The sequence below is a fragment of the Cibotium barometz genome, chromosome 14 (genome assembly GCF_041138505.1).
Source record: "Cibotium barometz isolate CiBa-2024 chromosome 14, ASM4113850v1, whole genome shotgun sequence".
Classification (NCBI taxonomy): domain Eukaryota; kingdom Viridiplantae; phylum Streptophyta; class Polypodiopsida; order Cyatheales; family Cibotiaceae; genus Cibotium; species Cibotium barometz.
Window position 1 is genome coordinate 1,200,201 of NC_141059.1, and position 15,403 is coordinate 1,215,603.

General features: G+C 38.6%; 1 protein-coding gene and 1 pseudogene across 1 annotated transcript; one reads left to right on the forward strand and one right to left on the reverse strand.

Moving 5' to 3' along the window:
• Nucleotides 1–217: 217 nt before the first annotated feature.
• Nucleotides 218–3,689, reverse strand: LOC147631533 (uncharacterized; annotated as a pseudogene).
• A 3,636-nt stretch (nt 3,690–7,325) lies between these two features.
• On the forward strand, nt 7,326–11,962 carry LOC147631534 (putative beta-glucosidase 41). The gene is made up of 13 exons (XM_086808039.1): nt 7,326–7,473; nt 7,666–7,732; nt 7,843–7,901; nt 8,941–9,016; nt 9,128–9,199; nt 9,312–9,405; nt 9,500–9,725; nt 10,045–10,160; nt 10,268–10,494; nt 10,632–10,669; nt 10,855–10,963; nt 11,160–11,265; nt 11,514–11,962. Exons 1-13 carry the CDS (start codon nt 7,402–7,404, stop codon nt 11,695–11,697), a joined length of 1,446 nt encoding a protein of 481 aa, XP_086664165.1. The 5' UTR covers nt 7,326–7,401; the 3' UTR covers nt 11,698–11,962.
• The last annotated feature ends 3,441 nt before the right edge of the window (nt 11,963–15,403 follow it).

A 15,403-nucleotide genomic window follows, 5' to 3' on the forward strand; every position in this document is an offset into this window, starting at 1 on the left:
CTTCAGGATTTGGCTCTGTCTCTTCAGCTTGCTCTACCTCATCAGCCTTGGGATGTTCAATGTTAACCTCCACATTGGGCCTTGGCTCTGCCTCTATGTGCTCAGAGGGCTTTGACTCGTCCCCTCTATAGCCTGAAGGAGCACCTCAACATCTGCAAGATTGGGAATTCTGGATGGTTCTCCTCAGACATCTCTTTGTGCTATTCTTTAGTATTAATCATATCATGGTGGTCACTCTGTACCACTCCACATAGTTACTATCATAATTCTGTAATGCGGTCTGAAAAAACAAAATTCACAATGTCAGATCGCAAATCTAGCTAAATCAATGTCCACCCAATGATTCTTCCATTTACCTTGGACATGAAGGGATTCATGGAGAAGAGACTCTGGAGAATGTATTCTACATGTATCATCGATCTCCATCCACAGGAGTGTGAGTCTCCTTGCTTGGGAACTTGAACAGGCTTGACCTCTGATTTGTACAGTTCATTGTCTCCATATAGGGAACCAAGAACATGAAGAAGCCTTTTTATACACGTGCATAATAAATAAGCTTTCACAATAAGATACATTGCCAACTTCAAGGAGCCATAGATACTAGAGAAAGGTGCTTTGAATGTTTACTTACAGGCCTAACTCAGGATGTGATCTTGGTATTGAATTAAGAGTCCACACGATTCTCTTATCCAATTCTATAATGGCAAGGCTCCAATGGTTCCTGCAAAAGCAGAAATATCTAAAACTAAGGCATCCAGGCTATCTATTAGATGCTCTCTCTCTCTCAGGTGCATCGTTACAAATAGAATTAAAAAAGAGTCGTTTTTAATATTCACAAACCCCACGTGTCAATTGTCAACATCACACGTGTCCGTTATTACTACACACGTGGGCGCGTTTTTAAAGTTATTTAATCCTCACGCCACTATTAATGGTTCTCGTATTTGAGAGAGAGAGAGAGAGAGAGAGAGAGAGAGAGAGAGAGAGAGAGAGAGAGAGAGCGTACTGTTGGGGCTGACATTCAGAATATTTTCAGCCTGAGGGAAGATTTTGCTTTATCTGCTATTGCCAATTTTCTGGAAGAGGGTAGTGATTTTGTCTCAGAAGATGATGGAGATGACTTAGCATTGGAGGAAAATTATAATAGTAAAGAGTGTCTCAGTATTTGTTTGGGCAAAGCACAAAAATCCAAAGATGATGGATTTGTGCCGGATGATAAAACCTTCATGGAGCTGCAGGCCAAATATGGCTTTGATAAGTTGAATGACTCCACAAAGGAGTTTATGAACAAACTAGGAGAAGATACTAAAAGTTCTATTAACCTTTGGCAAGACCAACTGTTCGGGATGAGACTCAGGTTCTCTCTCTCTCTCTCTCTCTCTCTCTCTCTCTCTCTTTATGTATGTGTGTGTTGTGTGTGTCTCTGTGTGTGTGTGTGTGTGTGTGTGTGAATTTGATATATGTAGACTTATGTTTCCTTAATTATTTTGTTTTGAAGAGTACATTTGAAGTCAAAGATAAATTCTTGCAGCGGCATAAAAGACGCAGCTCTCTTTCACTATCTAAGCAGATTGTCTAAGGCAAAGATTATAGTCTACAACAATGCCATGAGCCAGGAAGGGAAAGTTGCAAATTTTGTATTCAAGACATTGTCCCTGTTCCTAGGTGCAATGATTATTCCTAAGAGTTATGAGAAGATTATTTTGATAGAGAAGTCTACTACCTTAGAAATTTTTGGATGCTACCCTGGTTATGTCGGCAACCAAAGAGGTCACTTTCATACATATGCTGCAGTAGCATTATCTCTAGGCATAGAGAACCCAGAGGAACTAGAAGAGTATGGCAAACACCGTTTGCTAAGGTATAAACGAAAGCCAGATTCACTGGAATTACCAAAGTCATTAGAATGGAAAGATACATTGTAAAAGACTTATGTGTTACATCTATCTGTCCAACGATGATTAATAAAAATCTTTTGTTCTCTCCATTTGTTTTGTGCTTCTATGGCATCTGAGTTTTTAAATGCTTCGGAACGCTTCCATCTCTTCCTTTCCATATGTCTGACTGTCTGCATTAGTTTGGATGACCTCAAGGTTTCTTTTTTATGTAGTTGTTGCAATATCCTTCTATAGAACCATTGGAACACTTCTTGTAGGCTGTTTGCCTTACTTTTTCCACCACCATGTTGTGTGTGCCTGAAATATGCATTTCGGGCCATATAGTGTGATTCCTTGAGTCCTTGTGTGTTCCAAATGCTGCAGAAGAAAACATACAATGCAAGTTAGTATCAATGGCTAGGAAACAGTAAGCTAGAAACATACCATGTAGTGTGTAATGTTGGTGTCAGTCCAAGTAGCTCTGAATGCTTTTTTGAACGCTTGTAAGTTGTCTTGAAAGCTCTTTTTGTCTTGCTGGGAGTAGCTGACTTTCTCACACATTTGGAACACAGTATCAATTGAACACCAAACATCTGCTTTGACATTCCTTGAAGCACCTTCATGGTCTTTCACTGCATTATGAAGCTTCTTCCACTGTTGGTATTCGATTCGACTTGTGTAGGTTGTTGTATATTGCTTTCCTAACTTCGTAAGTTTGTGTTGCTGATTATTCATTGGCTTGGAAAGAAATCTTCTTGCCTTAACACCTCCAATGGAGGGCTTCATTGGAATTTCCTTTTCATTTGATGACTTTTTAGTGTCCTTCAAAATCTGGACATTACCTCCATGTAGTCCAATTTCTAATAGCACCTTCTCCAATGCACTGATGGCTTCTTTCCTCTCTGCTACATTCTTGATATTCCAAGCAAAACCAATGTGGAGATATACTAGTTTCTCTATGATACGACACAAAGCATGAAGCGTGCATATATGCACATTGGAAAGAGGAATCTCAAACACTGGTTTAAAGTTCTCATCCAAAATTTGTCTGTTGGGTGGTCATCTCCACCACTTAGAGTCCATCACCCTTGCAGGAGTCCATGCAGTAAAGGCATGGAGACTTTGCATTGGCCCCTTTGCTGCAATTAAATAAGCATGAGAGTCTTCAAATCACCCACAAGATGCCATTAGACTTGAAATTCCCCCCTTTTCTCTACATGGAGCATCCTGTTTGCATTCATCTGTTCTTTGATGAGATTGGGGATATGTGTCTGATGAAATACCCAAACCAAGGATTCATGGTCCTCTTTCTTGACCTCAAATGAACCTAGCCACCAAATGTTCATCTCAGACTGCAACTAAAATACTTTGAATCATCCCTACTACAATTACAAAGAGCCCTATTCATAAGTGTTATTGTGACCCTTTCCGTCTTTTTCTCCTTGATAATCTCGCACTCATCAGGCTTGATGACAAACTAAAGTACACCTCCTACCTCCTCAAATTTAATATCATATAACTCCACCATTCTCTTTTGCAAGAGCTCCAAGTCCATGAATATATTGTTGTGTTCATTGTAGAATATGCTGCCACCTTCTCCCTTAAACTCTCCTACAATGTGGTATGAGTGACCAACATAGTGAAGTTGTTCTGTGTTTAATTCCTCCCTATGTCTCCAAACTTTTGTAAGTGTTGGAAGTAGCTTTGCTTTCATGCCTTTGGCCTCAAGGAGGGATGACACTGACTTCTGGATGGCACTATAACCCTTATGACTGACTCCACTTGAATCCATGGCGTATTGAATATTTGCATAGCTGAAACTGTATTGTTGGTTACAAATTCATCAACTATATCTCGTTGAACCACCTTGAGCTTCTTCTCTTTTATCATTTCTCTTGCCATTCTTGATGTCACGAATGGTTTTAGTTGCTTTTCTGGATTGAGATTGGGATTAATATTCTCTTTGTTAGGATGTATGACAACCCTACAAATACAACACTACTCATTACTAACGTAGAGAACATGTAAATCCCAAAGAAGCCTAGCAAATAAAATAATATTAATTGCTAACACAAAAGACATGTGAATGGGAATGCATTCAGTGCAATCTTACCTTATGGCTTGGATTCTCTTCTTCAGGCCTCCAGAATTGAGCCTCAAGTTCTTGACATTTTTGAGCTTTCTTTTTCGTATGCACCATGATTCGAATGATTGTGTCTTTTTCTCTATATTTGTGGAGGTCACTTCTTAGTTTATTGATTTGACATTCTTATTCTTCCAATCTAACTTTCTGTGTCTTGCATTCACCAGACAAGCCAAGAAGCTCATTTGCTAAGTGTTGTGAATAATGCCTTTCTCTTTCTTGTATGTAAGAAATTGACTTGTAATATCCTAGTAAGCCTGTGGCACCATCACCTGTAAAACGTAAGAGAGTTGTGGGATTTGAAAATGGAGGATGTGAAGCAGTACAGGGGTCAATAGGATAGATGGAGCCATCACACCAAAGGTCTATGTGTTGCTTCCCCGACAACCTCATATGATCTTTAACATCTGATGAGAGTAATAGTTGTCCACTTCTGCGTTTTTGAATGGGCGCATACGCACTATCTAGATCAATGTGCAGATGGTACTTTCTCTTAATGCTTTCATGATTGGACTCTTCAATAGAATGAGTGTGTACATGGTTGTTCTCCATTGGAGTGTTCTAGGAATGAGTAAGTATACTATATGATGCAGAGTGAAAGAATAGGACTGGTTATGGTGAGAGAAGGCTTGTATTTGTCTTTTGAAATTGGAGATGAAGATTCTCTAATTCCCTCCAAACTGTCTTCCGTGTGCAATAATATCCTCTTGAACTAACCTTATTCTTGCAGTTTCGAATGTATCATTTCAAAGAAGGTTCTAACGAACTTTAAGACGGCCGCTTGGGATAAAATTTACCTCTCTAGCTCAGAGACTACACTTGTATGACTTTTACATTCTCTTTATTTTAACACTAGTTTGGTACCAAAACAGGACACTTAAGTGTCCTTTTCTTGGGGGTTGCGAAAAAAATTCAAACTCCTAATGTAGGCTTTAAAAACCAAAATGCTTCATTGGGCATGTAGAACATAACCCTATGCTTATGTAAAAAATGCTAAACATATAAAATGCCTTTTTATTTGGAAGTACATAAGCAACAAAGTAGCATATGTCTTAAAAATGAACATTTTTCAGGATTTTTCCAAATATGCTATATATATTTTAAATAGTAATAAATTTTTTGATTATATCATAATGTTCACTTGATTGAAAAAAAAATCTTATGTTTTAATGATATATTTTGTTCAATAAATAATATTTATTTGATAAAAAAATTATATTTATTTTTTCTTTTTTTGGAGGAGAGCTTTAAAATTATATTACATAATTTTATTTTAAATTTTTTATTGAAAATAAATTATTTTAATAATGATTTTTTTTATTTTTTATATTAATAAAATCAAGAAATATAATGGTGAGGTGGCATACATTTTGCCATGTGGCAAAATGCTGCTGACACATGGGCATGCCTCGTGCTCAAGTGTGAGGTGGCAATGCCATGCATGTATATGATATGCCATGCCATGTAGACACAGAAAGTTAACCAAGTTGACCGTGCTAAGGTGGTAAGTTGAGATGGACATTCTTGATTACATGAAAATGCCATGTATGCATGTGATGTGGCATGCCATGTAGGCTTTAGGGAGTCAACCTTGTTAACTAAGTTGAGATGGCATAATGACAAGGCATGATGAGATGACAAGATACTTATGTGGAGTCTCCTCCATATGATGTGGCATGTACATGTAGGCTTAAGACTATGCTACCGTAGCTCAATTGCTTGACAAATAGCATACTCTCTAGGTTTGGTGAGACAGCAAGCCTAATAGGCATCCTTTGTTTTAGACTTTGGGCAGACAAGCAATGAAAATTTGATTAAGATGGCTGGAAAATGGGCTTACTCAAATTCACTCCAAATTTTTTTGTTAAATTCATCATGACAAGTACTTTGATCCACAAGAAATTGAAGTACAATGAGGGTCGTATTAAATTAATATAATTAAATTATTAATCTTCTACAGGCCCTCTAAGAGATAAAGTGAATTTTCTACAGAAGATTGGAAGAAATTCAACCGTTAAAATTACAATTTGACAATATGACCACATTCTAGACATATTTGTCTAACTTCTCACCGTTGAATCTTCAATGATGAGCTTCACATTTGCCAAGATCTTGAATAGAAAATCACATGTTACTTTACAATATAAAGCAGAGAAAAAAATATTTATAAAAAATAGTTAAATACTAAAAAATTTCCAATAAATCAAGTTAAGCTCTATGCAATGTGTTCTTTTCATGGATGAATTGGGAGGATCATTGGACTTGGGATATAGAAGTACTAAGCATTGTATGTGTGACGTATACTGTAATAAAGAAAGTTGGAAATGCAAATGCCAAAACTTCTGTGCAATGAAACAATCATTAAAATAAATTGGATTTTCGATAAGGGGGAGCCATTCGAATACCCACTATATGTATAATGAGGCCCAAATACCATGCCACTAAATAATTCCAAACATAACCATGAGAGATTGGACCTTTAAGTTGTGAAGAAGCCTGTTTTCAGGCTACCTTCAGTGCGCGCAACTGTCAAAAGTGGTGCCCCTTATCTTGCAACCACCCCCTCTTAATTAACCTCCGAATTTTTTCATGGCCCCACCTGTCTGACAAAATTCAAGGCGGGTCGTCCTCCCAACTTGTCGATCCCTCTTTCACAAACATGCAAGTGGATGTTTCTATTAGTTCTCGGATATATCAACCAACTAAAGTGTAGGCAAGAAATTGCAAGAAGGGAGGATTTATTTCTCTACACAAGATGTTATTTAAAAAAAGACTCAATAATTTTTTTGCTTTTCAAAGTCCACCTTTGAAATTTGAAGGCTACAATGTACTTTCCAAATCTTTATTTGAAATGTGGGGCATGACAACCCCATGCGGTGCTAGAAAAAACCGTCTTTCCATGGCTAAGATTGAAAAAAAAGGTTGAATATTTGACTCCTCTAAGGTATTGAAAATCTTGCATTTTTGAAACCGATTGATGTGTAGATATTTGGGAAAGAAAACTGGCAATGGTCTCTTTACTTTGAGTTTTTTTCCTTTGGTATATTTTCCATGGATAAGATTGAAAAGAAAAACTGGTTGAATATTTGGGCTAAGATATTGGAAAAAAAGATGTTGAATATTTGACTCATCTTAAAGATGTTGAATATTTGACTCATCTTAAAGATATTGAAAATTTTGGTCGATTGATGTGGAGATTTTGGGAAAGGTCTCCTTATTTTGAAACTCCTTTTTTTTTTTTTGGGTGGGGGGGGGGGGTGTGTGTGTGTGTGGGTGTGTGGGAGGGTGGTTTTGTGTTGTTTTTCCAGTGTTGAAGGCTACAAAATATTACCTGCGCTACAATCTTTTTTGCTTGAGCGCTCTTCTTTCTGCATTGTAGCCATGTCTGACCTCTCACGATCCTCTTGTTTTCCGTCAACCTTCATCTTCGGTGTGGCTACAAGCGCTGTGCAGGCAAAGTTCATCTCCTTCCTTGATCTTGGCAAAACTGATCAGAGAATCCAACCATCAATCAAACCTCAGCTTGAAATTGGTGTTGGTAGATTAATTAAGATTGGGCCCAATGGGTAGATAATTAAGGTGAGTTTTGGGGAAGCTCATTAAATGGGTTTATGAGAGCTCTGCGTGTTTTGCAAAACGACGCAGATAGAAGGCGCCACTTCGGAAGGCGGAAGAGGGAAAGGCATTTGGGACACCTTTGCCAGCCGTCCAGGCAAGGCTTTTATCTGCAATATTGAAGAATTTGGCTTGATTTTATTGTATTGGGCCGTTTCTTGTCTTCTTAATCACTGTAAATAAATGCATGAGCTTTTTTCTTTGCAGGAACTGTTGCTGATGGAAGCACGCCTGCAGTGACCTGCGATCACTTCCATAGGTTTAAGGTACTGATCACCCCCTAATCCAGCTTGCAGCATTCTCACTTTATCAAAATGAATTTGATTTTCTGCTATGTTGTGTGTTCTTCGTACCCCCGGGTTTCTCACTTTTTCTCTAGCCACTGCTACCATCGTCAATTTGAAGCTGTTTCTACTAAGCTAGTTTTCAGTAGAAACTAAGGAAGTAAGGGCGAAAATACAGAGCATTTTTTTTCACGATTTGAAAATCCAATGAAGTGCATCATAAATTGATCTTTATTAGTGATGTTTGGAAGGGTTGGTAAATGTTAATTAAACATTCCCCAGCTCCAGCTAGCATGTTAGTCTGATTTTCATGGTCGAATCTCACAACCTGAGAATCGAAAGGATGTTAGTATTTTTACAGTTAAGAAAGTCTAAACTTGTTTTCCCCTGATGTTGGAAATTAGTAGCCCCCTTCTCATGGCATGAGAATTTACTAGGCCTTAAAAAAATTGATTCCCTTTTGACATATTGGAGTAGATGTTTCGCTGATGCTGTGGAGATTTTGGAGCACTTGAGCACTTCTTCCATCCAATGTATTAAAGTGGCCATGGGGTCTGGACACAGTGGCTGCAAGTAATTCTTGTGGATCCACCCGTGGGTTCATGTGGTTCTGCCATCTTCTTCTCTTTTCTTTTGGAGCAGACTTCAGAAGATGTTACCTGTTTTACTTGAGTAATTGCCACTCCTTGGTCATTAGTGCCATTGGTGCAAGAAGGTTCTTGTAGTTTGGGCCTCCATATTTGTTTAGGTTCTTGTGGCTTTTCGAGCATACTATGAACAGCTTGAACGTGTTGACTTGCATGGAGAACAGTCTCTGCGAAATCCACACATTATGTACCGGCTGTATACTGTGGTACCAAATGTATGTATGGACCACTTGTCCATGGGCCTGATCTCTGACCTCGATTGATTGTCAGACCCCTGCCAACAACCTTGGGAGCGTAGCAATGAAATTTAGTGTGGACCTTGTAAAGCACCAAAATGAAGACTTGAAAAGCTGCTTAACCATGTTGATTTGCAGGAAGACATCTTGGAGGTCAAGAGACTGGGTGCAGACGCCTACCGTCTCTCCATTTCATGGCCCCGCCTCTTTCCAGGTAACGCTCAAGTGAGCCCCTGTTGTTGTGATCACTTTGTCGTCAGTCCTGATTGTTGACAGTACTGAGCTTAGTTGTTCTGATTAAGAGTATTCCAATTCTTGGCATTAGAAACCTCTGGAAGGCTCAACAAGGAAGGGCTGGCATATTACAATGACGTCATTGACTGCATTATCGAGGCTGGTAGGGTTTTTTTTTAAAAAAATTTAAAATCAGCAGTTTTGTTGACCGTCTGTTGCAATTTTTTGAAATTAAATGCATGGATGTCCTCAGAGAAGGCAGTGTATTGTTGTAGGTTTGATTCCATTTGTCACACTTTATCACTGGGATCTACCCCAGTTTCTCCAGGATGACCCTGATGTGAAGGGCTGGGGTACCAAAAACATCATGTAAGCTTTGAAGGACCCTCGATACTCATTGCTGATTGATCTGTGCGTGCTTGCTTGCTTGTATCTACTTTTTGACAAATCGCTGGGCCTGCAGAAAGCATTTCTTGATTTTTGTAAACACATGCTTCAAATGCTTCGGGGACAGAGTAAAGAACTGGATAACCTTCAATGAAATACATTTGATGACCGTTTTGACTTATGAGTATGGCATAATGGCCCCTGGAAGAGTGTCGGTTGGAAGCACTAATCCATATGCAGCGGCTCATCACCAGCTTTTATCTCATGCAGCAGCTGTAAAACTGTACAGGGCAGATTATCAGGCATGTTTTTTTTCTTGCAATTTCCTATATATCTACCTTTTGAAATGGGCTCACTATAAAATATGCAAGAGATAGCATCATGCATGTGAGTTAAACATGACTTCAATAATAAAATTTATTTTTGAGGACCGTTCAAAGAAATATATGTGCATAATAAAGGGTATTTTGAAATGACTTTGCTAAAGGTTAGCCCCTATTTTATAAAACATAGGGCCAAAAACTACAGGTAAACACATGTGATATATTGCATTTTTCAATAGTAAGCCCCTCGGAAGCTTTCATGGGGATACATTTCGTGTGTCTTGTTGCTCTGCTACAGAAAGAACAGCAAGGCTCAATCGGTATGAGCACTGATATAACGTGTTATGAGCCGATGTCGGAAACACAAGAAGATATAGAGGCTGCTACAAGATGTCAAGAATTTGAGATGGGCTGGTGAGAAGAAAAGCAAGCAAGATACTTGCACACTGCATGCACTGATGAATGATTTCATGAGTAGAATCTCTCTCTCTCAACTCGGCCCTGAGATGTTTTACATACAGGATTCTGGATCCAGTGCTTTTTGGTGACTACCCACAAGCCATGAAAGAGCTAGTAGGCCAGCGGTTGCCCAGATTTACAGAAGAAGAAAGCCGGGATCTGAAAGGAAGCATTGATTTTATAGGTTTAAACTACTATTTTGCACTGTGGGCAACCAAGGCAAAGCCTAGTGACGATCCTCCTGCAGGTTTCAATGTGTGGTTAAAAGAATCACAGTCGGAGGTCTATTGTGAGCCATCTATTCATTCATAAAGTGCAGTTTATCTTACAAAATTCTCTAAGCTAAGTCTCATGAATATGGAAAGCTTTACCTATCCAACAAGAAATGAATTATGAATCATAGCCTTATGTTCTTGGTGTGATCAGGGGAGGATGCAGATGGCAAGCTCTTGGGTGAACTGACGGTAAGTTGAAGCTGCTGTTGATGAGAACCCAGTACATTCTCTCTCTTTCTAATATAGAGCTGAACATGCTAATGTGTTCGGGTAATGCGTCTGACCTCTTCTCTCAGAGCCCCTTAAACCTCAGGTTTAATTGAGCATTGTTTTTTATCTACCACAATGTTGTGTTTTGATCTTTTGATGATCAGGGTCCCCCTGAAAAGGCATTGTTCCGCAGTTGCCCATGGGGTTTGAGGAAAGTCTTGGCTGACCTCAAGAGTCGGTATGACAATATACCAATCTATATCACCGAGAATGGTAATTCCACATCCAACATCATACACTACAGTCATACATTTGTAATCCTTCATCCTCCTACATGATCCAACGTCACATTACAAAAAATTCAATTTTTGAACACAGCATTGCATTATATTTTTGTCTACCTGAAGCACTTGTTGGTAGCCTAGTTATAACCAGACTGACAGAAGAGGATTTTTTGCACTTGTTTCAGGAACTCTGGATCCAGAAACGACAACGATGTTGGATGGGCCATTGAACGATCAGTACAGGATCAAATTCTTGCAGGATCACTTGTCCGAAATGTCTGATTCCATTAGGTTAGTGAGTAACAGGTGTCAAGGTAGAGAGTAAAACTCATCTTATTGAAAAACTAAAGGTGCTGAATTTCTAGATTATGTGAGGGTGGATACACAACCCCCAGGGCCTGGAGGATGCCCCTTGCTACCTCCCTGATGGGTTTTTATCCTAAGCACAGGAAGTTTGTTGCTTTCAACTACTCAAGCCCAGGGTTGGTACACATGGCATGGAAGGTGACGGTTCTGACCATCTCATTTGCAATTGGCAGGGTGGACAAAGTGAATTTGAAGGGCTATTTTCATTGGACGCTCATGGATGACTGGGAATGGGGAAATGGCTTTACCCTGCGCTTTGGATTATACCATGTTGACTTCAATCACCCCCAACTTCCAAGACAACCCAAAGCCTCTGCTAGGTGGCTCTCTACTTTCCTTAAAAGTACAAGAAAATAGCTTTATTTTCGGAATAGTCTTTTTGGAAAAGCTAGCAATAATATATATAAATATGGGGGGAGATTGAGGGGTCACACTTATTTGGGGGGAGATTGAACCCAATCTTGTATTAGTGGTGATCTCTCTCTCATAATTTTTAATATTTTTGAAAAGAATAAGACGTTGTAGTACAATTATGATAGAATAACTATCATTAGACCTAAATCCAATGTATGGAATTAAATCATAAATTTACTATAATTTTATTAGCATAAAAAAGCCATTTTTTAACCTTTAGCTTAACTAGCATAGAGTTTGATTTTTGAATTGAGAATTTATCAATGAGAAGCATCCATTTGAATAAGAATTAGTCATAGGAATGACCATTCTTTTGGAGAGAGAGAGATATATATATAAAAAGCATCCTAATTAAGCATAAATATAAACTTTTTGTGATTAATCATTAGAATTCTTACAGAAATCTTAATTTGCATTGAAAAACAATTCATTTGAAACTTCTCAAGCTTGAGAGGGATTGAGAAGTGAAATCATTGAGAATATTAAAGAAAACCATGAAATTACATCTTATCTCTTGATTTTGCTTGCCCCCAACCAATCAATTGGTTTAGTATGTTGAGAAGAAAGCTCCAAGGATTGTTGAAGAGAGAGAGAAGCTCCAATCTCTCCAAAAGTAGAGGATTTTTAAGGGATAATAAAAAATATTATTATTTTAATGTAATACTAGCATGGTATAGTTCACACACTTTTTTTACAAAAGACTAAGGATCTATTTATAGGTGAGGGAGGCCACTAACTAAGTCCAACTAAGTTCTAGAATCTTTCAGCTTTAGTTTGGATGAATTTGGAATAGATTTGGATCAGTTTGGCTCTGTTTTTGATTTGGTTTGATCCAAGAGAGAGGAGAGATAAAAATATCACAATTTTTTTGAATTAAAAACTCATCCACATGTGTGAATTAGGTGCCTACCTCAAGCGTCTCCCCCTCCTTACCAAGGTGTCAAAAATCCATGGAGACATGAGCATAATCCTTGCATTGATTATAATTCTCATGACTTATCTTTTGCATTCAATGGTGAGAATGTATATTTGAAAAGATTATGGGAATCTAGTCATATAGGCAACCTCACATTTTTCTTATTGCACCTTTGCACTCATATGATGTTATTCTCAGTATGCCATGGAGACATGAGCATAATCCTTGCATTGATTATAATTCTCATGACTTATCTTTTGCATTCAATGGTGAGAATGTATATTTGAAAAGATTATGGGAATCTAGTCATTGCGCACTCCTTAGCCATACCCAAGCCAACAAGCGAGCCATGAGGAAAAAGGAAAAGACTTATCTAGTCATGGTTAATGAGCTTATTGCTTTAAAACCAATTTCTAAGGACACATCGCATGAGACATTTAATTCACAATTTTCAGATTGTTTTATGAATGTGTTACCTCTTGGATTACCTAATTCTAGACCAGAAGACCATAAAATGGACATTATCCCTGGTAGCATTCATCCTTTGTAGAGCTCCTTGTAGAGTAAATTTTTTAGAGCAAAAAGAGATCCAGAATTAGATTAAGGACCTACTTGATAGATAACTTATTAGGCCTAGTAGTTGACCATATGGAGTACCTATTCTTCTCATTTTAAATAGAAGAATAGAACATTTTGCATGTGCATAGACTACTGAGATTTCAATAAGAATAGTGTCAAGAATAGATATCCTATCCCATGTATAGATGATCTCTTAGATAAGTTGAGCCAAGGTGTTTTCCGAAATTGACCTTAAATTAGATTAGGATTACCAAAGAAGATTATAAGACTGCCTTTTGCATGCAAATGGGTCATTTTATGAGTTTTTAGTAATGCCTTTTGGACTTACTAATTCTTTGACTACATTTAGTCGCATGATGGACCTTATATTCTTCAACCTTTTGGACTTACTAATGCTCGAGCTACATTTAGTGACATGATGAACCATATATTCCTGAAGTACCAAAATTTTGTGGTTGTTTTCTTTGTGACTATTGATGAAAAAGCCAACAAATACAGTTACTCATATTAAAGCATCAAAGATACAGAACATTAAAGATAAGTATAATCAATCAAAGAAATAAAGAACAAGTAATCGGCGAACCATGTGTGACTGCGTATATTATTGGTGCTCTGAATGAATGAATACATTATAGTGCACTTTGCGCCTTAAGATGTTAACATGTGTGGTACAAAACGACACATGCATTCAGTATGTTGATTGGATTATCATGACTTATTTGGCGAATAAATGGTAAATAGCTAAGGATAAATCTACGGGTTAACACTTGGCAACACCTGGTGGGCAGTCCGCCCCATGCCTCAACAAAAGTCAAACCCACTTGATGTCGATGATAAGCAAAAGTAAATCCGGATTCTGTTACTTCTTCAAAGAAATCTTCCTAAAAGCCTAATCTCGATCTATCTAAAGGATTTCTAAAATCTATATCTATAATATGCTAGATGTGCTTGCCTGTAAGAATGAATGGATGTGCTTGCCTATTATATGGGCTGATGGATGTGCTTGCCTAATATGGGATGATGGATGTGCTTGCCTATAAGAATGAAATTGAGATTGAAAGATCCCTGCCCCCTCTGCACAACGAAATCGGGGGTGCTAGCAGCGGAAGTAGCACTTCTTGCGCAGGGCAGAGCCTCTCACTTGGGGCCTCGCCCACGGATATCCACACAAGAGACTAATCCCTCGGTTCTTCCAAAACCAAACCCGAAAAAACTTCCCTCGCCCAGAAAGCACGGGCGATTCCTCCAAGATATTTTTATTCTAACGTAGTCAAGAGCCTGAACTAACCAAACTTATCCGACCAAACCCGTAAGTCACATGGTCAGATCAAGGAAAGAGACTTGCACTTGGATCATAGAAACCCACGCTTTTTTCCTCATCAAGAGGCACAGCCGTTGATTCTTTTCCATAGAACAAAGACTATCCGGGATTTACTTCAACTATCGCAACTTAACAGAATTGAGTCTCATTTTAGGGATCCATCAGTCCAGCCTAACCCCATCCAATCCCATGGGTTAGCCAACCGCCCAACCACTGTAGTGATAGGATCCATTTAAGAATTTGGTTATGTTTTGTCCCGGGTACCAGGGAAAAGAGTTCCCAGGCCCCCTAGCCAGCACTTCAGGCAAACTTCAAGATAGTCACACTACTTACACACCCAATATGAAATTGCATGTTCCACAGATTCAGCTGTCTTTAAAACAATCTTTTAATGAAACCATAATATCACTGATCATAATCCTCCAAAATATCCGGTTGAATTCTAATTTCCAATCATTCCTTCATCGGTGTACCTATGGCATCATTGCCAAACCAGAACGCTCACCACCTGTCCACTCATGGGCCTTTTCAATAGTTCCTAGCTCATAGTACCCAGAAATATATTCACTTATAAAAATCCAGATGGACTCTCCGTTGAAGATCAGCAAGATCAACCAACAGATCCATATAAAAAAACCATGGACTCATCCGTTGAGGACCAGCAAGGTCAATCAACCAGATCCATGCCCGAGTTCAGAAAACAACTCTAACACTTTGTTTCCTTTTCTTCCTCGACGCACGGGTGGGTATCTTCGACGACCCAGAGCCCGAGCATCGTATGGTCAACACCCTCTAGGATCCTTCGCAGGTCACCTAGTGCTTCACTCATAGGC